The sequence below is a fragment of the Brachyistius frenatus genome, unplaced genomic scaffold (genome assembly GCF_029030835.1).
Source record: "Brachyistius frenatus isolate BFR_SWC_R1_liver_20210118 unplaced genomic scaffold, ASM2903083v1 Contig_2, whole genome shotgun sequence".
Classification (NCBI taxonomy): Eukaryota; Metazoa; Chordata; class Actinopteri; family Embiotocidae; genus Brachyistius; species Brachyistius frenatus.
Window position 1 is genome coordinate 3,393,671 of NW_027210601.1, and position 24,570 is coordinate 3,418,240.

A 24,570-nucleotide genomic window follows, 5' to 3' on the forward strand; every position below is an offset into this window, starting at 1 on the left:
GCATTAAACACTTCTGAGTGTGGAGTTACCAAATGTTTGGTAAAAAAATCATAGACTTTTTTTATGATTGAATGATGGATTGTTGATTTGTTTTCTACAGTATTTTCCGTGTGTATAACATATTTTACGATAGCATAAAAGATATGGGAAAATCGTATAACAAAATATTTGAACCATAAAGTTTTTTTTTTTTTTTTTAGGAAAGCAGACAATCCAAGCAGAACTGGATGGTTGGATACATGACTTTGTTTGTTAGGATTGGTATGATGTACCCCTTTTTACTATAATCAACATGTGATCTCTGACATTTATGTTGTGTCCCATTTAGGGGACCTGACCCACAGGTTGGACGATACCCAGTTTTGTCCAATGTTATTTTTGCACTCTTTGGAAAAGTCAGGTTTTCTGTGGCCTACTGGGAAACCTCTCCAATGTTCCCACTGCTGGTTTGAGACCAGTGACGCCTGCAAACTGAGCAGCCATCAGACTTGTGCACAGTTACGGTTCATGTATTTCTAACAAACATTCCCCCGATAAGAAACATCTTCTAAATGACAAGCTCCGCAGTCAGAAACGGCTCCTCTGCTGTGAATATGTTTTGATGTCATTTGCACCCGAATGTGTATATACTGCAGGCTTCAATGGTTGCAAATTGCGTAATTGCTGATTACATAACTTTCAAATGAAAAGCAACCTGATGTAACTGCAGTTTATCATCCAAGGTCTTTATCTTGCCTTCAGTCATATGGCTCTTTCCCATCAGAGCTTTTGCCATTTACCGTCCTGACCTTGAGAAGCTTGAAGTGTTCAGGGCAGGCCGGGAGTACATAAAGAGCTCCACGGTGGGCTTTCTTCTACATGCACACGGACGTCAGCATGAAGACCTTGGTATTCCTGGCTTTACTTGGAGCAGCATGTAAGAGACTAACCGATATTACTTTTCTTTTTGTAACACAACGTTTTACAAACGTATCCTGATGCATTTATTTGATGACTATTACGTTTTCAAAAGAGATCATTCTTGACAGCTTCACGTACATCTGGTGAAGATTTTTGGGACAACTAATTTTTGTCTGCTTCTCAATATTTCCTCACGTCATGCTAGTTGTCCATCATGTGCTCTTCCAGTTGTTGCAGCTGAGGATGAGAAGGTTGTTGGAGGGTACGAGTGTCCCAGACACTCTGTGCCCTACCAGGTGTCTCTGAACGCTGGGTACCACTTCTGCGGTGGGTCCCTCATCTCCAGCCAGTGGGTGGTGTCCGCTGCTCACTGCTACAAGTCGTAAGTACAGGAAGTCGCATTTCATCAGTGCTCCCACTCAAAGCAAATAACGTGCCATGCAATACAGTGGCCTCACAACGATATTTCACAGGACAGGAATAACATTTTACTTTGCGCAAAAACATTTCACTGATGTTGAATTATAAAATTTTGTATTTGTCGATGTGTTTTAAGCCTCAAGGCCGGGGTAATGCAGGTTGTATTGGAGGACATTTTAGAACAAAGCAAGGACCGCTTGTGGCGTTGCATCGGGTTTTTATTGGTCTTCTGCCCTCATGAAACACAACACATGGATTCAAAGTGATTCAAATTTAGAAGATGACATGCTATAAACAAGAGCAGCACTGATAACTATAAATTATCTGTAAGATTTAGTGACTTTGTCCCTCACGGCAGGTAGAAAATACCACCAGTAAAGGATCGATATTTAGTCTCTTTTTGGAGGTACAATACAAAATCAATTTAAGATACAATCAAGTCCACAAAAGTAAAGGGGTATCGCTTGCTGAGTGAAAAAGCCTCTCCTGGGAACTGACCCGTGCTGCTGTTCAGCAAATGCATCTAAATCTATCACGTATTAGAGCTCAATCTATTTATTGGTTGGCAGATTTGATTAGCAGCCATGGTCTATCACAGCTATATCGCCATACATATTGTCTGATGTGAAAACTTGTTATTTTTTATTTTTTTTAACACAACATAAACCAGAAAAATATGCTTGTGTGGTAACTTAGAAATGGTTCTACTTTGTGTTTAATCTGCCCTAACCGGCTCATATCACGACCAGTCGTATCCAGGTCCGTCTCGGCGAGCAGAACATCGCCGTGAACGAGGGCACCGAGCAGTGGATCGATGGCGCCAAGATGATCATGCACCCCCAGTACAACAGCCACAACCTGGACAACGACATCATGCTGATCAAACTGAGTCGCCCCGCCACCCTCAACAACTACGTCCAGACCGTGGCCCTGCCCTCTCGCTGCCCCTACGCCGACGAGAACTGCATGGTGTCCGGATGGGGCAACATGTCCGCCAACGGCAGTAAGTGAAGTCAGAGAGGTCACGATGTAGGATGGCACATAAAGTACCGACTTATCCAGCGACGGACAGCATCCACCCTGCACTCACTGTTGTGAGCGATGTAGTGTTCTGTGAAATGTTTTTGCGTTTGCCCTTCAGAGCCACCGTACTTTTGACTTTTTAAATACTGAATTAATTATAGAAATGGGGGTCATTTCATTTTCCATCAACCAATCAGCTAATTGACGAATCACTACACAATTCCTATTATCCTTAATAAAATGGAGCACGGTAAAGTACCTCCATAGAGGCTAGTGAGTATCCACACAAATACATAAATAATCTGAGACTCGTCTTCCTGCTCCGCCAGACAGCTTCCCTGACAGGCTCCAGTGCCTGAGGCAGCCCATCATCGATGACAGAATCTGCAAGAACGCCTACCCCCACCTCCTCACCGCCAACATGCTCTGCTCCGGATTCATGCAGGGAGGAGCCAGCAGCTGCCAAGTGAGTTGGACTAAACCACAGTGAACACACTGAGCATTTAGTATACCACATGACTAACACATAAACGGGGTCTACTACAGCACCCCCCCCCCCCCCGCCTGGCTCCCCCAAGCAAATATACTCATATCATAATAAATGGCAATAGAACATCCCATATTCATATAATCCTCACTTGGTTTTGAAGATTATCAGGTTATTGCTGGCAACATACTTGAGTGACTTCATACAATCTGAAAATCTCCAGAGGTTTATCCTCTCACCTGTGTGCAGTGATGTTTCCTAGCATCCTGTGACATCATTGCCAGGTGGTTTACAGGTGCAATGAAGCACCACAGCTCACCCTAAAGTGGAAAAAGACGTATAACTGCAAACCAGAAAGAGGCAGAAACATAGTGATTTTCAGCCTGTACTTTTTGAGTCAGTGCTCCATGATGACCCAGCAGACCGTGGATCTGCTGTGACCGCTGAGCGTAACATTAACATTTTCCTCTTCTGCCTGTGTCTGCAGGGAGACTCCGGTGGTCCTCTGGTGTGTAACGGCCAGCTGCAGGGAGTCGTGTCCTGGGGTTATGACTGCGCCATGCAGGGACACCCCAGCGTCTACGCCCGCGTGTGTCGCTACAACAGCTGGATCAGCACCACCATGCGCAACAACTAAACACCCACAGGCACCTTCACATCCACGTACAAGCTGACATTACGACACCACAGTCGGTGATCATCCTCAGTTTATTTGGCACATCCTGTTTATTATTGTGCAACCCAGGTACATCTCATTCACAAAACGTTCAGCAAATACTGATCTGCAAACACAAAAAAATGAAAATAAATAAAAAGATGTATCGGGATCGTTGCATTTGTTTCACAGTCTTTCACAGCTTCATATTTGTTGGCAACGATATTTACATGCTCTTGCTTGGTGATACTGTATTCTTAGCGTTTTTGTGTACATTGTGTTTTGCTGTCACAAAATTCAACATGAATTTTAAATAAAGTGCAAACCAAAACCGCTGCAAACATTCACGTATAATATTTTAGTTCTACTTACGGCTCTACAGACACACGCATCTCTATGAAATGCGTTTTGTGCTCGGTTACTGTGGACACCGGATTGATATGGGAGGCAAGTGAACTTGAGTAAATAAGCAGTAAGGTGTTGCTGCATTTCACTTGTCTGGATTCTTTGCATGCTTCCCTCAGATGGCGCTTTGTAAACTTCGCTGTTTCTTGTTTGCTGAGGCAACCTAAACATACAGAGGAAAACATGGAGAGAGCACAGGGGAGAGTCATGCAGCCATAACAAAACAGGGAAGGCTATATGCTGGTCACAAAACAGATTTAGAGATGTCAAGAAATATCGAACATGGTGTAACTACATAAATACAGAGATTACAGTGCATTTTAATTTAATCAGTGACATGTGGCAATAACTGACAGAACACAAGAGGGAGCCACGCCTACTGGAGGCATACATATATATTTCAAATATGTGATGTGTGTTTGTTTATTTACCTTTATCATGTATGCAATTATGATGTGAAACAGTGGACGACCCTAGTATCTACTAGACACTATATGTTGAAACAACTTTTAAATAAAATATGAAAAGAACTTTTTAAAACATTTGGAAGTTTTTAAACACTGAAGCACTGAAAAAACATTTTAAAACTGTTCTTAAAAATATTGACACACTGCATTGCTTCTGCAGTACAAGTGTTTTTCTCACCCTTTCTGAGTGTGTGTGTGTGTGTGTGTGTGTGTGTGTGTGTGTGCGTGTGTGCTTGAGTATACTAAGAGGCACATATCTGCAGCAGCACATACCATCAGATTAATACAACTTTATATACAGTCTGTGGTCAAAACCTAGTAAATGGCTGGCTGTGCATGAAACCCTTTAGGGCTTTTAATTTGAAAGGATGGCTTTTAATTTGACATGGATGCATAAAGCCGTGGCATTCAGCCCACCAATCATGTAACTGAGCACTCAGGGTTAGGGTGACATTCTCAGGCTGTCTCTCAAAAGCATACAATTGGTAGACAAGCAGGATGCGTTCATATTGAAGCAGCCACAGGAAATGCTGGAAATGTGTTAGCGTGCGAGTGAAAGGTTTAAACATATTTAACATCCAGATATTTTGAGCTCTGTAAGTGGACCGGTGGTCAGTGTGTCTGAAAGCACCAGCAAATGGCTGCAGGCTTGAGGTAACATTATCACTTCACATTCTCCTCACGTTCAATCACAACATTCTGTCTTCAACACCAAAAAAATAACTAAAATTGTGATGTTGCCTGGTTCTCCATGTTCCCCATAAATTTCTGAACATATAGGGGTGCTGAAAATCTCATGTCAGTTAATCTTATTTAAGTCAGTACTGAAGTAATACATACAGTACAGAAGTAATTTTACACACAATAACAATAAAATGTTCTGCTTTATTGTCACATTGTTCTGTGCAAACAGTGTGTGTCTACTGCAGTTTCAACTACCCACCTGACCAGCAATCCTGTCCAGGTCTCTCTGGCCCTGAGGGGTGAGTCTCCGACCACTGTGGGCACAAATGTTAAAACAAAGAAAACTCGGTCACTTATTCAAACTGCCAGCTCAGTGTCACATACTCAAGTCTGCACCTCTCTTACCCATTAGGGTCCTTCTCCACCATCTTTAGGCCCTCCAAAGCTTGAAGGATCTTCCTCGCCACGTTCCTGGAGCCCACGCTGAAGTGGGCGGGGCACACGCCGTTCCTCTGACGGCCTCCGTACATCTTGATCATGGAGCCCACGCCCACCCCTCCTCGCAGGTACAGGTGACGGGCCGTGGACGCTGGTGAGACGTACAGTTCACAGTATATGTTGCAATATGTATTTGTTTTATCATTTTGACTTATTCACCCAAAAGACATGAAATCAAACATTCCAACTTATCTGTTGTGTGACATTTTTCACTCTTATGCTTTTGTAGGGTCAGCAGATAACAGCCACATCAGCGAAGGGGACTGTGTGCTTTTTGTGTATATATTGTGTCAGTTGTTGAAGATCTACTTGTGAAAAGCTCGTCTGATATTATCCAACTGTTTGTGTAAGATCAGAAATCACACAGACACCTGGAAAATGTCTAGATAACTTCAGGAATGATAGAAATGACAGATGAGATATAGAAGTTATGTATATTTCCCGCTGTACTTAAGTTATTTATGTAGTGAAGATCTTAAGATGTTTTATTTCAGAGCTCTATAAAACTGACATTTATGGGATCTTTGAGATGTAAAATGTATAAAATATCATTTAATATTCCCACAAAAGAAGTTGATCAAACATTAATTTCAACTGGCGAATTCAACTATTCACTACTTTATATGTTGTTGACTTTAATCAAACCTTTGCTTGGTTAACTGTCCAGTTCAGAGTTGTTTAGTTTGTCTGAACATTAATTAAGACCGTTTGAGACAAAGAAAAGCTGCACATCCAAACACTGCAGATGAGGGAGGCTAAAATGAGCAGCATTTTTATTTGCTAAACTACTTTAAATGATTAACTATCTGTTAAAATTAACAATCTAACCAAAAGATGTGTTTTTTTTCAGCTGTATGTGGATGAGTTGATGTATGGGAAACCCTTCAAATGTTACCAACCTGCTCTGGTGTAAAACCAGTTGTCGTCGCAGGGAGCCAGCTCTTTGTGCCGGGCAAGCTTCACAGTGTCAACCCACTCGGGGACTTTCAGTTTGCCAGACCTGAAAAATCAATTATCACTTGATGTGATGAGTCAGCTCAAAGAACAGGTGGCCCATCAAAACGGGATCAACACATACACATGATTATAACAGGAAAGATGTCTGTCTGAATTCCAAACGGTGCACTAAAATGTTATGTGAAGACAGTCAGATATTTGTCGATGTCTGTAGATATCGGTGAGATATCTGTACACACTGGTACATACACAGATAGGCAGGTTTAATGGTCTCAATAAAGAGACGAGGCTCTGTTCGTTATATGATTTAGTAGAGATCGAAGATGAAGAGCACCATATATTTCATTGCTCATTGTACGATGTGGTAAGGAACACTGAAACAAACAAAACAGACAAAACAACAAAGTCAGCAAGACTAAGTGTAGCAGTAAGCTGGACATTTTCATATAAAAATATCTGCTCACAAAAGAAGGGCCTAATTCTTATTCACAGAAGGTCTGATTCATAAAATAAGAAAGACTTATCCCATCGAAGGAAAAGTATAACGTCTGTAGAAGTACAACAGATGCATAGTAAAATTGAGAGACTAAAGAAACTATTAAAAGCCTGCTACATGTATATCTAATGTGCATGAAAAAAAAAAAGTTTAGGTGTCATCTTTTCTCTTTTTTTTCAGTACATGCAAGGTGTCCCTTTTTTCTCACCAGTCCAGTCTCATATTATTATAAATGAGGAAGTCAATAATCTCAACTGTAAATGAACAAATATATAGTTTAATTAAAAGCTTTTTAAAAAATTATTATTATTATTATTATTATACTGCAGTCAACAGTTGTTTTTGTGTTGTTGTTGTTGTTGTTATGTTTTCGGTCCCGGTCCCTTAATTAAATTAAATTAAATTTTATTCATAAAGTAACACACTTTTTTTTTTAAAATAAAAAAAACCCAATAAAATATAGGAAATATTAAAACAAACAAACACAAAGAACAACTCCGTTAAAAAAATAAAAAATCAATATACCGAAATAAAAAGCGTTTCCACGCGTCCTGAGTGATTGACAGGTGGCCAGGCAGAGCCGTGCACGCTCCGGTTGGTGTTTTGCACTTACTTTTTGAGGAAAGCTGACAGTGCCTTGACAAACTCCTGCTGGTTGACATCTTTCACCGTGACACCGGGCATCTAAAAAAGGCAAATCGGAGACAAAGGGTGAGTTTCAAATTTCACGTTAAAAGTGGCTTTTTAAGCGTTTTGACGCAGCCGTTGGGACATCCTGTTTGCTAACGTTTAGCTTAGCCGAAGATAGCTGTTGTTACCCGTGAACATAGCTTTCTTTTTTTTTATATATATCCAGCGTCTATCTTACTTTTTTTTTTTTTTTTTTTTTTTTGATAATATATCCCACGGAGCGGACGGTCAAGGCTGTCGGGTCTGGAGGTTGTCGTCCCAAGTTTAGCCGAAGCTAATGCGGCGAAGCAGCAGAGGGGATGGTGCTGATGGTGATGGAGGGATGGACGGAGACATTCATTTGGAAAGGACGACAACCTCCGGCGTCTTTAAATTCCTCCTTAACCCAGCCCTTAAAACTCAAGTAACCCAAACGATAATATTCCCCGTTCATATTTTAATCCCATGTGTCAAATTGACGGTGAAACAATGTTTTAAAAAAATAATAATAATAATTTTTTTTTTTTTTAACCGTGAGGATGCCATGTGGGTGCAGTTCCGGTTTACGTCCAGCAGGGGGCGGTGTTGTGGCGCCTTTTTTTTTTTTTTTTTTTTTTTTTTTTTTTTTTTCTTCTCATGGCCCATTTCTCTTGTTTTTCTCCGACCCGAAGGATTTTCAGAGTGTGGTGCAGTCAGCAAGGAGAGGAGAAAGCAGCTGAGGCAGGAAGACTTTCACCAGAAGGTTAGTAACTCTGTCATATTTTACCCGCCATGATCTTTCTGCATCTGCAAATACAGCCAACATTTTTGCTTTTATTTGTCTGCCATGTGCTCCTTCCCAGGAGGTTCAGCTCCGTAATGGGCTTTTGGCTTAAAATAATTTTTAAGTTTCTGCACATTATTATGCATTTCAAATGACCATGATATAACACTTTTTTTTTTTAATATATATAAAAAATATAATTCTTTGAAAATTGGTTCATGTTTGCCTCAATTAATGCACCAAATAACTATTGTTTTTTTTTATGAGCGATCGATCTGTCCATTATATTCTTAATTCATCAATTTGCTGTTTGATCTTTTGAAATGTCAGAAATTGCTAAAACATTTCGACCAATGTTTTCTAAAGCGTAAGGTGAAGCCTGAAATGTCTTGATTCGTCCCGACCAACAGTTCACAACTTATTAATTTAGTATGTGAAATGTAAAAGTGATAGAAAATGCCAATTGAAAGTCACCGGAAGCAAAGATTTCTTACTTATTCATGCAGCTAATAAGCCTGAGAAGTTGTCATTTTATAGTGATGTGCAACACAGACAATATTTTGACATTTATTTAGATCTGTTTATCAGAATTATAACACCTCTTTATTAACGTGCTAAATAATTAATCACTTATTTTTTTTGCATTATAATACCAATAACTAGCTTCAAGTAAGGAAGTCTGATGTCAAACTGGAGTTTAAAATACAAATGAGGAACATCAGTCAATTCAGTGATTAGTCAATTAAAAAACGATTGCAATAAACTTTGGTAAAAGTGGCTACTTTAGCTATTAACAGCTAATTAAAATTAAAATATCATTTTAGCTGAACCTGCTAATGTTCAAAAACATGGTTAAAGACATTCCTTTGGGCTCTGATGAATTTAAATAAGAATATTATATATTATTATCATAAGTCATTATTTGTGATGTTTTTTGACTCAAGATTTATCCAAAAAAAACAAACAATAGCTGGATGAATTAACAATAACAACATACACTCCTTGCAGCACTAATTATGGATTATGTCATCTGCAAAGCGTTGCTGGGTTCTTCGTGTAGTTTTACAGAAAGAAAGTGCTGCAAATAGAGAAAATCCTGCTGTTTTAATTGTTGCTTTCCTTGTCCTAAAAAAAAAAAAAAAAAAAAAAAAAGTCGTGTATTTCTTTTCTGGTATGTAGGCTAACATCTTCTGCGGATTACCAACCAGTGTGTGAAACACTACATCCAAATCCAAGGTAGATGAATGTGTGTTTACAAATGTGCAGACATGTTCATATGCACAGGCACCCTCAGACACACACACACACACACACACACACACACACACACACACACACACACACACACACACACACACACACACACACACACACACACACACACACACAGCAGCTCTGTGCTCTCTGTGTCAGCCCGTCTAAGCTTCCTCCCCTCCCCCCCTCTCAACATCTCTCTCCCCTTTTTGTCCCCCTCGCCCTCTCCTTTTCCCTCCCCTCCTCCTGCCTGCTAGCACTATTTCAAGCCTCTGCCTCAGAGAGAGGGAGGGCGAGAGAGGCAGAGACACACAGATGCGCAGTTAGAGAGAGAGAGAGGGGAGGGGAAAGCAGACAGGATTTAGAGTTCAAGTGCACGTGCAGAAAATAGGCTGAATAGAGGAGAGACAGAGCAGAAAGGAAACCAGGAAAAGGAACTGCAGGGGCTGTAGACAAAGCACACAGTATCTCTTTCTCCCCTTTCTTTCTTCCTCTCCTTTTTTTTTTTTCTCCCTCCTCACAGAAAGGAGAAGGTATTAGCTTCGGAAGGGAGGTGTTAAAAAATGAAAAGTGCAAAATTTGAATACCATAAAGGAAGAAGAAGAAAAAAATGTATTCCTATTCCTGCCCCCTCCTCTTTCTTCTCCCTACCGACACACTCCTCCTCTATCACTCCCTCTTGGACATTTCTCCATTAACCTCCAGTCTCTCTCTCTCTCTCTCTCTCTCCCTCCCTCCCTCTCTCCTCCCTGGCTCTCCTTTTTTTCTCCCCTCCCACCTCTTCATACACACACTCACACACACATGCACACGCCCCTGACTCCTTCCCACTCATTTCCCTCACGCGCGCTTTCTATCCACTTTCACTGGAGACCGACCGCAATGAGCTCAGTTTTTTCCTTCTTTTTTTTTTTTTGCTTGCCATTCTTTGCTTTCGGTTATGCCCTCATGTACAGAGGCACCACCACAAAGACGCTTCACCCTTACTATGCGTGGCGCCCCTGAAAAAGGCAGGCCGTGGATTGTCCCTGCATTAGACTGCATGCCACAAGCCGCTTGTGCTTTCCTGTAAACCTTTTTTTTTTTCCGCTCCTTCTGCAGTGCTTTTTTTTTTTTTTTTTTTTTTTTTTTTTTTTTTTTTTTTTTAAATCAGAACTTGACTTGTGTTTAGAAGCCTTTTTAAAAAGCCTGTCTGTGTTCTGAAGAGGGAGCTGAGGGTTGAAGAAAGGGAAGTCATGTCTGATGAATGGACACATGAAGGAGACAGAGGCAAAAAAAATGAGGGGAAAATGGAGAGCATGGTCTGTGGGAGAAAGACAGAGAAAGAGAGGGAGAAAGAAAGAGAGAGAGAGAGACATAGGAGAAAGAGTACCGGCACTGGTAAGAAAAAACAGGAGGGGGAAGAGAGGAGAAGGAGGACCAGTAGGGGATAGACTTAAGAAGGAGGGACAGCTGGATAGGAATTGGCAAAATTGCGGGAAAAAGGAGAAAAAACAAAACTCCAGAACGAGAAGAAACTGGACTTCTCTCCCAACTCAGACTCCCTGCTCCCCGGTCGCCTTTGATTTTTGATTTCTGATATGATTTTTCATCACCCTCTCATTCATCCGTGAGTATACTGCATGCACAAGTCCTTTTCCCTTTTCCCATTCACGCATTGTCTCTGTCTTTCCTCTTTTTAGTTCACGGCACTCTTCTCTCCCCCACCTTCACTTCATTTTTCAACTCTCCCCTTTCCTTTTTCCTTGTTTGAAAAATGTGTTCCCTCGTTTGCTAATCCCCTCATCCTGTTCGCCTATCCCATCTCTTGCTCCACCTCTCGCCCTCTTTCACTGTATCTCTCTCTCTCTCTCTCCTCCTTCAACCCCTCTTTATCGCCGGGTTATCACTGTTCTCTTTGACTCTCCTTCAAGGATTACCTCTGCTCACATTTAGATGAGGGCTTTGGGAAGGGATCACTGAGTGCATCCAGTTTTAGGGGAGGTGGGGGGGGGCCCATGCATGGGAGGGCCAGCACATGAAGGGAGGCAGGGTATGTGCATTTGTACGTCCTATCTGTCTGTGTAAGGCATGTGTGTGTGTTAATATGTTGGGGTGTGATTTAGAGTTAAGGGAGCGGGGCAGCGGTGGACAGTCGGTCCTGCTCACACATGCGTGGCTTTGCTCAATCACATTTCAGTTTAATATTCAGGGAGTGATTGTGGCTTGTTTTTTTTGGGTGTAACACGCTCCGAAATGAAAGACAAGATGTTGAAATGAGGCGTAACGAGGCGGTGAAGATACTTTAAGCACCGCAGGGTGTCTTCTTTTTTTTTCCCTGTCTCTTTAGTTTTTTTTTTTCACTCCTCCCATACTTCTCCCCCCTTTTTGCATCCCTTCTTCCATCCTTTCATCCGGGTATCCCCAATCTATCGTTGGTGTGCCTGTAAAGGCAAAACCCAGAGTCGAAGATGCGGTTCGGCATCGACAAAAGGTACGGGTGGATTTATTGCAGGGCGTCAGCTTTAGTAACAAACCGAAGACAAGTTTTTTTTTTTCATTTCTGTAACCCGGTGGAGATTCCTTTTGTTTGAAGTGGTTAAGTTCATGTAGAGACGGAAGCTTTATGGCACTTTACTGCACATCTGCGATGTAAAGGTGCTGACACCAGCGGATTACATGAAATTAGCATTATTATACGGTAAGTTCGTTCAGCACAACGCTGAGCAGGAGACAGGACGCATACGATCCATAAGACAAGTCCGCTATCGTCCATTTGCACTCTATCCGCCGTAACCAGTATCGAACAGGCGATTCCTTTTTCACCGGCCGTATCAGCCTCAGACATCTCCAGGCATCTCTTTCCTTGCTCTTTTTTTTTTTCATCTCCTCTGTTACACATCTACCTGCTCTGTGTTTTGTTTTTGTTTTTTTCTTTAGGTAGCCCTCTGTTATCTCTGCACACATTGTCTGTATCACTTGCCACAGTTTGTTATCTAAATCCAAGAGTGTTCACTGGTATCGTTCGGAGAGCAGCGCGCACATGCGTGTGTTCCTCAGTGGTCTCGACTAATGCGATTCTATAAAAGATCATCTCAGAAAGACCTTTAATTGTTTATGCTAGTTTCTGGTAGTACAATCTTTGTTTAGCATCTTTTGTGAATCAAGCAGGGTTACTGAAGTTATGTGAGGACATAGTTGTCCAATAGGTTTTGACTAAAGACAGTCCGGGCGACCGTCGATAGGTTAAAAGTTATGCTAACTGTGTAGCCGAGACCGTTAGATAACAGTTACTGGCCTAGTTCAGTCATAATCGGCAGAGTCTAAATGTGCGCCGAATCTACTCATATGCAATGATTTGATTAATACACAATGATATGACATTTACGGGCAGACTGCATCCCTGCATTCTGTCATAAGCCAAGGGGGGAGGACGCTTTTGTTTAGTTGCGTCCCGGGGTCAACCTTTCCTTGACCTCTAGTAGAGTTCTCAAGAAAATGAAAGAAAGAGTCTTTGATGTAAAATTTTTGCTGAAACCAAACATCTGCTCTTGTCAGCAAAATCACAGAAAAGGTTAGAAGAGATAAATCTCACTAGAGCCCTCAACTTTCCTGCTATTTGTTTTTAAATTTGACTTTTACATTGACAAACCTGCCCAGCACCTTTGATTTCACTCCCGAGGGGGATTTGGTGGTAATTCCAGTGTGTCGGGACCCCCTGGTTATGAAATATTACTCAGACAGACCCGGTGTTATATAATCTTACATAACTGAGGCGGCAGCTCAGCAGGCTCGTGATCAGGGGCTCTGGAGGAGAAGCTATATGAGTCTGCTTATGGTATGAACTCACTGGCAGGGTCAACACCCTCTGGAATACCTGCGACTTAAAGGGGAAGACACCCCAACAGCATAAAGATACCACAGTATCCATACATGACACCTAAAGGCTGAGGAAACAGGATCGCCCCACTTATAGTTGCCTGCAGGCTGGTGGCCTTATTCGTACACATTTTATGCACATATCCTGAATTAACCCGGTTGAAAACTATCTCTTCCTGCTTTGCTTTAAATGTGTTAAAAGATTGGGCTACACAAACCTAGCTTATGTCTTTTGGCACAATATGTTACAAATATCCAGGATACTGGAGCCTCTCTGTCAGTCCCATGATTCTATACCAGCTCTCTGTGAATCGTGCGTGTTTCTCATCCATAATTGATGACATTCAACCGCAGCATACATTAATGGATCGAACAGACCTCAGGAATTCCCATGCAAGCTGCCATTGTGTGTAGCAGGTTTGAATTTGTGTCTCTCCCTTTTTTCGCTTTTTTTCTTGCTGCAAAGTGACAAAGTGAATAGTGCTCGTACAACAGCAACAACAACAGGCCTGGTGTGAAATACGCCTGCGGGAAACAGAAAGCGTCCTTAATGGAGGGTCAGAACAATCTTGAAAAAACAGGAGATCCTGATCCAAAAAATAATTATATTATTTGTATACACTCTGGAAGTTAATATTATATATATTCACTATTTTCTAATGATTTTTAATTGGAATTAAAAGGTTACTTTTAAAGACACTCTAAAATCAGTTCATGAATCATCCAATAATTATTTACAGTTATACAAACTACCTTTAACATACCGTTATATAATTGTTGAGAGTAATACTAACTCAGTGATATAGCTTACTGTATGTTTGTCTGTTTTTCAGATTGAGCCTGAGATAACCACAACTTCAGGACATGAATTTTATAAGGTAAGGATATATTTTTCTGTCCCCTTTTTTTTTTTTTCCTTTTCTTTTTTTAACATATAAAATAAGAAACAGATTCTGTAGTTTCTGTAGATAATTTAAAGTCTAGTTTATAGTCTGTATAGGTTTTGTGTAAAATGAAGTGATTCACTGAACTGCGTTTTGCTTAATGGCATTCAGCAGTCAGGAACACTTGGTCAGCCATTTTAGTCTGTGGCCCGATCGAAAACGTCAATGCACCTTCAGAATAATTGAATTACTCTGTCCTGAGTCATTCTGTCGTGATTAACATCGCAGACATGTGCTAACCGTTGGGGCCTGCGTGAAAGCAGCAAGCAGACCAACTTTCATTAAAATAGCACGCCTGTTTGGTCCCATTTGGTGTCATTGTGTCGCCTGTGACTTATCTTAGTAAGCAACAAGTGGAAGGGTCATCAGTTGGTCACGTAGCAATTATCAGATATCGTTGAAAAGTGAGAGACTCCGGGTATAAAGACGGGCCTGTGGTGTGGCCTTGCAGCTAGCTTTGGAGATGCCTCACATTACATTTCTGTCTTTGTGCTGATGTCACCCCATGCCCCCCAGACCAGCAGCACCAGAATAAGAGCTACATTCTGCCTGCATGACACAATAGAGCCCTTCTTGGCCTGATATTTTCACAATGTTTTTGCAGGGCCCCGTGCACACACATGCACACTATTCTCCGCAGGCAGCTGGGGCTGTTGACTCGGAGCCGGTCGGCCTGTGCGCTTTACCTGATATTTCAAATCTCGTTGAAGGTGTTTGCTCAGAGATTTGTTAGCACTCCGCTCCTCCTGTCATAAAGTGCGCGGTAAATACGCTGCAGGTCATTTGTTCGATTTTCGGATTCATTCGCGACACCCGCTCAAAATGCCCCACCCCCCAAAAAAAACCCTGCAAACTGTCAGTTTAAGTGACATTTTTTCATGGGTCGGCGACACAGAAGCCATGTAAGCCACTGCGGTACAGTACGGTGGTGTGGCATGGGTTAACGTCTGAGGCTCTGAGGCTCGAAGGAATGTGTCCTGGTCAACAGGGAGAATTCCTCAGTCCTTCGCGACTAGGTCACTGCACTGACAAGAGTCTGCTACCTATTTTAGCATGCACACCGCTTAACCGCCTGCCTGTCCTTCTCTCTCCCCTCTTTTGTCTCCATTTGCCTCGAAGTCTCCCTCTCTTCTCCTCTGTTCTTTTGCATTTCATCATTTCATCCTTTGTTCTTCCTGCTTGCTCTTTGTCTGTCTCTTCTAGTTAATCTATCTGTCTTTCAGTCACACCATCTATTTTGCTGTCCTACTTTGCCTTTGTTGTTCTCACTCTATATTCTGTCTTTTATTTGTCCCCATGCACTTTTTGCTTTTTGTTTTTCTTCGTGCCTTTAGGTATTTATACTCCAAATGTCATTATTCTGTCATTGTCGCCTCATTTATCTATTCTCCAGCGCGTCACCCTTTTATTTTTTTCCTCACTTTTTTCTGTGGCACATTGAGTTCAGTGCTGCAGGTGCTTTCAAGAGGACATGTCAAGAGTGAAGAGGAGGGAGACTAAAAAAAAAAAAAGACATTTACATTCTCTGTATGCTCGGCAATACTGGCCTGCTTGTTATTAATGCAGCACAGTAACATGCATATGGTGCCTGGTGGTGCTGGTCGTGTATGATTTATGTGGTGCGTTCCCACACGCATACTCGGGCTGAGGGCTTTCATACCAGCTATCTGTATCCCTGAGTGGAGGAGTTTGCAGAGCCTCACCTCTTCATTGGCTGACAGCAGGGGTGACAGACAGACCCCCAGGTACAGCGCTGTTTCCGCTGATGGATGATGTGGCGATTTGACACAGTCTGATCCTCGCACACATGCTCACTGAATGGAAGCACGTTTCTTGCTCTTGCACAGATGTGCACAGATTTATACCTCATGCAGAGCATAGTGAAAGCCACATCTGGAGATTCTCATGTTCTTCTGTACACTATAGCCAAACGCATGTGAAGATCACTTGTGGTCTCACTTTTTTAACTTATGGTTTCTCGTTACCTCGGTTACAAATTACTGTACGTTTGCTAGACTACCAGATAATTATGAAGGTGAGAAATTTTAGAAGCAGACTTATAAGTTGTTTTCACATACTTTTCTGTGATCGACCATAACAATCACACAACTATCTTTTACTATCTATAGTATTCTGTTGGCAGTTCTGCCATGCCCTTTATATAGTCCATTAAATAAATTATTAAGTGAAGGGTTTAATTCCATTAAAAAAAATCTACTATGCATTTTGGACACTTATTGCGAAGAACTGATAGCTTGTATTGAAGCATATTTTTATGATTTTTATATCTATCTGGGTTTACCCTCAGTTTCTGGAGGTCCTGTGGTAGCAGTGAGGGGTGGCGGGCATTTGTTTAGAAATGCTACTATAAAAGTGATAATTACCAAACCCTGGTAAAACAAAGCTTGTCGTGAAGCTACAGTTGCTTAGATGTTGTTAAATGACTATTGGGTTCTGCACCTAAGTGTTATACAGGTAGGGAAAAACCTGTTTATTCATTATTGATGATCATGCAATTAATTAATTTTAAGAAAAACGTGTTTTAATTATAGTTTTAATTATTTTGAGTTTTTTTTCTTTGTAATTTCAGTTTATGCCTGTTGGTTTGGGCTTTGTAAACATGCACTGGGGATTTTTAATTTTTTTTAATTTTAAGCATTAACTTAACCATTCTACTAAAACAAAAACAACAACAACAACAAAATCCATCAACAAATAAATCGATTATGAAAATAATTGTTAGTTGCGGCCCTAATGCATCTACAGTACATATAAAAGCAATTTGCCATGCTTTATTGTGATAGACATCTTATCATAGTAAATATTCTGTCATGCTAAATTATTGCCTTTACTGTCCATCTTGTTGACCGTGCTGGTTAAAACTAGCATTCTGAATTATTAAGTGAAGAGTTTAATTACATGGAACATACTCACCTGATGACATGGCAGTGATTTCAGTGACGACTTGTGAAATCCTAGTCACTATTTTAAGTAACAGAAATCTCCAAATTGGATTCAGATTTCACTCATCTCCGACAACACGGGTGTAAATCTGTGCGTGTTCTTCGGGTTCACCGCCGAGCACCTAAAGCCCCGGCAGTTTCAGACAGTGAGGGGAGGTGAGACGTGAGTAATAGCAGTGACTGATGATGTCACAGACAGCATCGCGCTGCTTTAGCTGCCCCCCTGACCCGGCTTTAGGATGGCGGCAGCAGCGCTCAAGCACCCGTGGGTAACACACGCCAAAGCACATTAGAGGCAGGGAGATGGAGAGAGGCGGGGAGAGAACACACAGAACAGAGCTCAGGGGGACAGAGAGAAAGAGACAGAGGCAGACGGGGGGGGGGGGGGGGTGTCAGATTAAAGAGGAGAGAGAGCAAGAAAAGCTGAGAGACATGGCAATGTTTGCCTCTATGCTTTTTTTTTTTTTTTTTTTTTTTTTTGCATCAGACTGTCTGGTTGAAGTTGATGTTCTACATCACTGCCCCAGGTTTGTCTCGCTGTCTCTCTCGCTCTCTCTGTCGGTTTCCCTTCCTCTATCACTTATGGTAAAATACAAAGGGTTCTTTGCATGAAAAGAAATACAGGAAACATTGGTATGCAGTGGGAAAATGAATTGGCCATTATAAATAATTGATTTTTTTTTGTTCATTCCGAGAGGAAAAAAAGTCAAACGTTTGTTGTCCTCAGCATCTCAGATGTGAGGATTTGCAGTTTTTAATCCATTAAATGTTACTGTGAATGGAAAGTATGCGATGGACTTTTTTTTTCACTGTTGTGCACAACCGATAGCTGCAACACCCATGGTTTAAGTATTGGGATCTCTGTAGAATGTCATACCCATCTATTTCTGCCTTTGTTTCTTCTTTAACTGTAGACTTTCAAAATAAAGGTAAAAGGTAACCATAACAAAAAATAATCTACAGTTGATTACAAAAATCAATATAATTGTTGGTCCCTTCCTCTCTCGCTCTCTTTCTCTCACCCCGTTGCCCCTTTTTGGACATTGGATATTTGGATATTTCTATCTTCAGCTCTCCTTTCTCTCCCACTTCATCTTGTTCGTGTCCATGGTCACTGTCTGTCAACCTCTCTCACTGTATGAAATTGCCAAAAGTGAAAATGATCAGTTCAACAAGGGTGCGATGAGCGTCAGTGATGCTGTTCGAGGACTGCTGAGCTTGCTCGTCAGACATTATTCTCCATGTGAGTCTGATAGACTGACTCAGAACTCGCTGCTGGGCTCCGCTGCATCCTGAGTGCTACAAAATATGTAATTTATGATGATTCATGTGAAGCCGTTGTAGCATTTAATGTAGCACAGAGACACTAAAAGACAAAATATGTTTGATCTCCAACCTGACTGATGAAGAAAGCTTTACATTGATGCAAATACAGGGAGAGGAATGTCACAGTGCCCGACACAGTCATAGCTGCACCCAAAATACAGATTATAAAGCCATACACAGTTACAGTTTTATACAAATGCTTAATTTTAATGATTTGACGACTGATTCAAATTTCTGGTTTTCTTAGTAAAGTTTTAGTAGTAAAGTTTTTATCACTTAGATTTTATATATATGCTGGTGTGCTCATTATAGTATGAAAGTTTTCCTAAAAATTAGATTTAAAATAATAGCATTGCACAGGTTCGCCTTACATTATCGGAGTATATCGCACTATATTAAACTGTTTTGTCCGAATCTTGCCAATACACAGCCCGAGTCACAATGTGAATAAAGTGAAATGTTTTTAATGCAAAATAGATCACCACTTAAATATAAGTTTTAAAATTCCAACAAAAGAATATACCGAATTGTGCCTTCCCCGATACATTTTTATGCATACGAATCAATTTAGTTAAATCTTCCACCTGAATATTAAAAATAACAGCTTATACGTTGCACACTGGGATCTTGAAAAACATTCATCAGATTGTTATTTACAGAGGGAAATGGAAATGGCTGGAAAATTTAACCTGACGCTCTCCAAATACATACGGTAGTTAACTTAGAATAACTGTCAATTGCATGATATTATTTCATTTCCTTGCTGCCATTAAATTTTTCAAGGTCAAACTGTGAATTTAGTAAATATATCGCCAAAGGTATCCTATACAATTAAACAATATCCTTCCAGCCTCCAGCATTTTCTCTAAGGTATCATAAATACTGCTCTCAAAGCTAATTGAGGCATTTATCATTGAAATCCATCTTGAGAGCCGAGGAACCTTGAGCTGGAAGTGGAGAGTGCTCGTTCACAGGCACTCAGCACCCGTGTGTTTGTTTTCGCCACTATCACTTCAAAGTCACATTGAGTTCCGACTCCCAAATGGCTCTTGATGCTTTGATCTGACAGCAGAGAGATGAGCTGATACACAAAACCGAGCAATCCTGTTTGCAATTTCAAGGTGATGCTCTAAAGAAAAATAATCTCAAATATTTATTTTTCAGCATGGGTTGAAATCACTGCTGTGATGTATCTCACCGATAAATATACCTGTTATTGATGAATGTGGCAGAGATAATGAATTAATATATAATAAATGTGGTAAAAGAATGTGAACCTGAATATAAAATACCACAAAGTACTTGGTATGTAATGACTAATACAGGTGCAAACTAAGGGGATTATATCGACACAACTGGAGTCATTCACTTGTGTTTCTTACGTCAAAATAATACAACGTATTTTGCCACAATGCAAATGTGATTAATATCTGGTGATTTCGTCGTCACAGTCTTGACAAATGTAGTCGACTGGTGGATCATTTTTCTGCAAAGTACCTCACAGGTGCAGGCAGGCAAGAATATAGTTTTCCACAGGTATGAACATACATTATCAGAGCAGGTGAATCTCAAATATAATTTCTGTTAAAGTCCAATCTAGACTGAAACACAACATTCAGAGCAGAAACAGCTCAAAGATAAGCATCTTTCCATACCTTTCAGTAAAACAATGAGAAACCAGACGTGAGGATTTAAGCTCTTCTCCAATCTGAACATGTTAGCTTTGGCTGCAAATGTCAAACTCCAATTGGGAGGTTAAGTTGAAAGGTCAGAATTAAATCCTCGCTATAGCCTGAGAATTCTTATCTTATCCTGCTTGGTGAGAAAGCGGTGTGTTATTTAGACACAGCATAGAAGTAAAAAGGTCAAAGTTCACTTTGACAAAAGCGGCCGTGATGTTGCTGCTGTGACAGCTGAGATCAAGGTTTGTTTTACTCCACGACCCTCTAAACTCATTTACCAACAGATGAGCTCTGACCAAAAAATTTTTTTTTAAAAAGTGCCATAACATTATAAATGATATGTTGTAATAAGAGTAAAGCAGAATCTACATAAACCATGAGCAAGGAAAACAGTTGAAATAGTGGATGTAGAATAACAAATACAAAGCGATTCAGGTTTTGAGGTTTTCACCACACCCTTTAAAGGGATTTCCCTAAAAAATAAAACAGCAAAATAAAATAAAGAGAATGAAAATATTCTTCATTCAACCAGTGAAGGATCTTGATGAGATTGACAATAGAGATATTAGGAAGGCGTCACACTCTATAGTGTCTTTTCACTACTGCTCTCCACTAAAGGCACCAGCAGTGATGCAGGAATGCTGCTCCTGTATCTCCTTCTGTTCTCTCCCTACCTCGCTTAACCATCCATTTTAACCGTGAATGACCTCAAAGCGCTGAGGTTTTGGCTGAAGAAATGAGTGGTCTTTCCCAAGTGTACAGTTAGTCTCTGTGCTGCTGGTAACACATCACCCTTCCAACCCACCAACACCCCTCCTCCTCCTCCTCCTCTTCCTCCTCCTCCTCTGTGGTGCATCACCCCCACTCACTCGCTTTCAATCTCTCCTTCTCTCTCCTTCACTCCCCGGCTTAATATCGATCTGAATTCATTTGTTTTCTATTGATCTGCCACTCCACCCTCTGCTGCATTGAGCAAACACAAGGACACACAGCGTGCACACAAAAGCCGGAAGATAATGGCACATGCGTTTCTCGTACAAGCCTAGCACACGCACACGTACAAAAGGCTAAAAAGGCCCATTTACAAATCTGTTATACGTAAATGGCTCTGAAGGTTAATATGCACACACTAACACTGCAGACAGACACGGCTGCAATCACACGCTCTCGATCTGAGAGATTTCAGAGGCTGAAAACACGATGGTTCGGAGAGGTCTCAGCTCGAGCATCGGGCAAGCTGATGACATACAAAGGAACCTGGATTCTGTATTGATCCAACACTTCAGGAGTGAGATGAAAACACAAGCAGTCTCGGGCTGCCACCGGCAGTCAGACGTAATTAGAGCTGCAGTTCATTTCTCAGGAATTGTACTTAGAATCATTAGTACGACAAATGAAAGGAATTCATTTTGATGGTAATTGTGCAGAGAGGTATATGAACCAAGGTGACAGTGGCAGTAATTGTTTATTTTTTTGAAAAACATTCATGGAGTGAAATGATCAAATTAAGTCAATCAAGGTTAAAACTGCACTTCGTTCTTTAAAAAAACTCTCCCAAAACTGCATCACAACCAAACACTGAAAAATGTAACAGTGGTATTTATTGTAGTAAAAAACAGGAGCAAAAGCTATAAACAATCACACATACACAGAAATAACTACGATTTATGAACATGAATGCAGAGTTTATATAAATAATGTGGCTGGTATTCTCTGTTTTTCTTGAGCTGCCAAGATAGCTTCTTAAACCTTCCCTCAACACACTTTTCCAACATAAAAAAAAAAAATTACAATTTAACCTTCTCTCCTTTTCTACACCACGATTGGCCAAATATCCAGAAACAAAAAGCATAGAAATTCTCCTTCTTTTTTTTTTTTTTCCATTTGTTGCAGAACTATTTTTTGTTTCTTTTCACATGAACATCCAAGTGTAACACTATGAATGTCTTCCAAGAGAGATGCCATTATTCTCATATTTAAACAATATTGCATCACTCCCCTCCCTCCCTCCCTCTATGACAACCAGCTTTTCACTCCACCTTTTAGTGTGATTGGTTCACAACAACTACAAACTCTTCCTGATATCCACTTCCCTGATTTCCTATGTGATTGAATAACACGTCTTACAACAATGCTTACTGCACTAGTTTATATTTTGTACCCTGTCTGTGACTGCTCATTGGTTTCTGCCTGTTATAGGGGTAAATAGTGCGTTTATTGGGGTCTAAAGTTGATTGGTGATCTAGTAGGGTAACAAATTACAGTCCATGTTAACCGGGATGCAGGAAGGAGTGTGGCGCTCTAACACATGAAGGAATAATATATAATAATATATGAGGCTTTAGCTTGTCACTAGGATCAATTCATACTGGTTGTGTCTGATCTTTCCATCAGATTTTTTTTTTTAACAAATACTCAAATGGCGGGTCTCAGTCTTCAGTAAGCTGTGATAGGTTGACCAACTTTTCTGCAGGCCCAGCAGCCCCTCCAAATTTTTGGTCAGTGGCATCAAGTTGCCATGACACCAGACTGTTTGTCCTGCCCTCTGACCTCCTTTCAGGACATGCTGTGCTCAGTCAGACAGCATCTCATGCAGCGGCTTGAGTTCAAAGGGCGGCGGGTGTGGGGGGTGGGAGGGGGGCGGGGTTGGAAGAAGCAAGCAGGAGAGGCTGTGTTCCCTCTCCCTTATATTAGATAAGGTGCACCACAGGCAGTACTCTTCCTCAGCTCTCCCTAAGTGCACATGGACAGGAACACACAAACCCATACACACATGGGACTTAGTGAGCGCACACCACCAACACAAAAGACACACATCTCTTGTTGTCTTTCATTGTGCGGCAGTGTCATAATTATTACATTTGTACGGCTGACTGCTGTTTAATTTATAATGTAGGACTGTATTTTCCAGCATTATTAATGTATTATTCATCACCATTGTCTTTAACCATCTCCGCTGTACATGTATTTTTGTACCATTCTCTCATTCACGCTTTGTTGATGGCACAGTATTCATTCTCACCATTATCTCCCACTTTGTTCATCCATTTCATACCCGGCACACAGTGTTTGATGATTCTTCTGTGTCCTAAATGCTTACCTTTCTGATCATTTCTTTGTGATGTCTAATACAGGGATCGGTCCATTATGATTTAATTAGCTCAGTACTCTTTAATGATTGAGTCCGGGGCGTTTCTTTGCTGAAACATCACTCTGTGGCCTAGATAAAAGGCCAGATAAAGTTGTGTCTGGATGACTGATTTTATTTATTTGCATATCCCCACTTCATGCCTCAATTTGTTTATTTATGTCCCCCCTTCCTATCCCGTGCTATGCTAATAATCTGCATGATGCTCTGCTGATTTCAGGAATGCCATGGTCAACCACAGATGCTCCCCAGTGAGAAGAGAGCCATGGGAAGCAGCTCCAACTCGATCCTGGTTGTGAGGTAAATGCTTCGGCAACATCTGTTTCTTTATACCAGCAAAGACTCGGAAGGCATTCAAATGAAAGAGAGAGCAAACAGATTGATAGATCAGAGCTACAGAGGGAACATAGAGACACCAACATTTCCATGTCTCTCAGCTTCTTTTCTCTCTCTCTCTCTCTCTCTCTCTCTCTCTCTCTCTCTCTCATCCCTTTTTTTTTTTTTTTTTACTCTCATCTGAAAACACACAAGGCTTTAATTAACAGTATGTACTGGAACAAAATTGTTATATTGCTGGCACTCTAAAGATTCTTCTTCCCAACTGATTTAACACATTCAGACCTCATTTCATGTTATTCGTCATATGGCACATCACATATAACTGCATGCTGGGTTAATTTCTCCTTCAATCTATTTGATAAATGTGCATTTTACAAAAAAAAGAAAATGTACATTAGCCCTCAAAAGCTGCGTTGCATTATTTGTCACCCGCAGAGTCAAACCAGCAATGCGAAAACCAATTTAAAACCGCACATTTTATTTGAAATGATTACATGTGAGATGAACAAAAAAGCCGCACATTATGGAATGAGAACATTAAAATTGTTAGTGTACATTTTTTATGTTCAGATGTGCTGTGTGCATTGTACACAATCTCCTCTCCTACTCACACACAACATGCACATACATAC

The 24,570-nt window shown here is 40.8% G+C and overlaps 3 protein-coding genes across 8 annotated transcripts in view; 2 read left to right on the forward strand and 1 right to left on the reverse strand.

The window, feature by feature from the left end:
* The first annotated feature begins 109 nt into the window (after window positions 1–109).
* LOC138618335 (trypsin-3-like) lies at window positions 110–3,645 on the forward strand. Its single transcript, XM_069694036.1, has 5 exons — window positions 110–916; window positions 1,129–1,282; window positions 2,070–2,323; window positions 2,673–2,809; window positions 3,318–3,645. The coding sequence occupies exons 1-5, from the start codon at window positions 859–861 to the stop codon at window positions 3,465–3,467; spliced, it is 753 nt and encodes a 250-aa protein (XP_069550137.1). The 5' UTR covers window positions 110–858; the 3' UTR covers window positions 3,468–3,645.
* On the reverse strand, window positions 3,521–7,695 carry LOC138618342 (small ribosomal subunit protein eS19). Its single transcript, XM_069694048.1, has 5 exons — window positions 7,606–7,695; window positions 6,439–6,539; window positions 5,447–5,630; window positions 5,301–5,355; window positions 3,521–4,053 (listed from the first exon to the last, which is right to left on the reverse strand). Exons 1-5 carry the CDS (start codon window positions 7,674–7,676, stop codon window positions 4,006–4,008), a joined length of 459 nt encoding a protein of 152 aa, XP_069550149.1. The 5' UTR covers window positions 7,677–7,695; the 3' UTR covers window positions 3,521–4,005.
* Window positions 7,618–24,570, forward strand: part of LOC138618305 (chromosomal protein D1) — a 34,643-nt gene continuing 17,690 nt past the window's right edge. Inside the window, exons 1-5 of one of the 6 annotated variants that reach the window (XM_069693967.1) lie at window positions 7,618–7,703; window positions 8,333–8,403; window positions 9,604–9,660; window positions 14,370–14,414; window positions 23,820–23,899. The gene's annotated coding sequence lies outside the window, so the exon portion shown is untranslated. The other 5 variants (XM_069693984.1, XM_069693977.1, XM_069694004.1 and 2 more) reach the window with 5 other exon arrangements.

Coding starts and splice junctions, on each gene's coding strand:
- LOC138618335 (XM_069694036.1), top strand. CDS start 859: ATGCACACGGACGTCAGCATGAAGACCTTGGTATTCCTGGCTTTACTT. Junction 2,324..2,672: donor CAACATGTCCGCCAACGGCA/GTAAGTGAAGTC, acceptor CTGCTCCGCCAG/ACAGCTTCCCTGACAGGCTC. Junction 2,810..3,317: donor GAGGAGCCAGCAGCTGCCAA/GTGAGTTGGACT, acceptor CTGTGTCTGCAG/GGAGACTCCGGTGGTCCTCT.
- LOC138618342 (XM_069694048.1), bottom strand. CDS start 7,676: ATGCCCGGTGTCACGGTGAAAGATGTCAACCAGCAGGAGTTTGTCAAG. Junction 6,540..7,605: donor CTGTCAGCTTTCCTCAAAAA/GTAAGTGCAAAA, acceptor TTGATTTTTCAG/GTCTGGCAAACTGAAAGTCC. Junction 5,631..6,438: donor CTGGTTTTACACCAGAGCAG/GTTGGTAACATT, acceptor ACGTCTCACCAG/CGTCCACGGCCCGTCACCTG.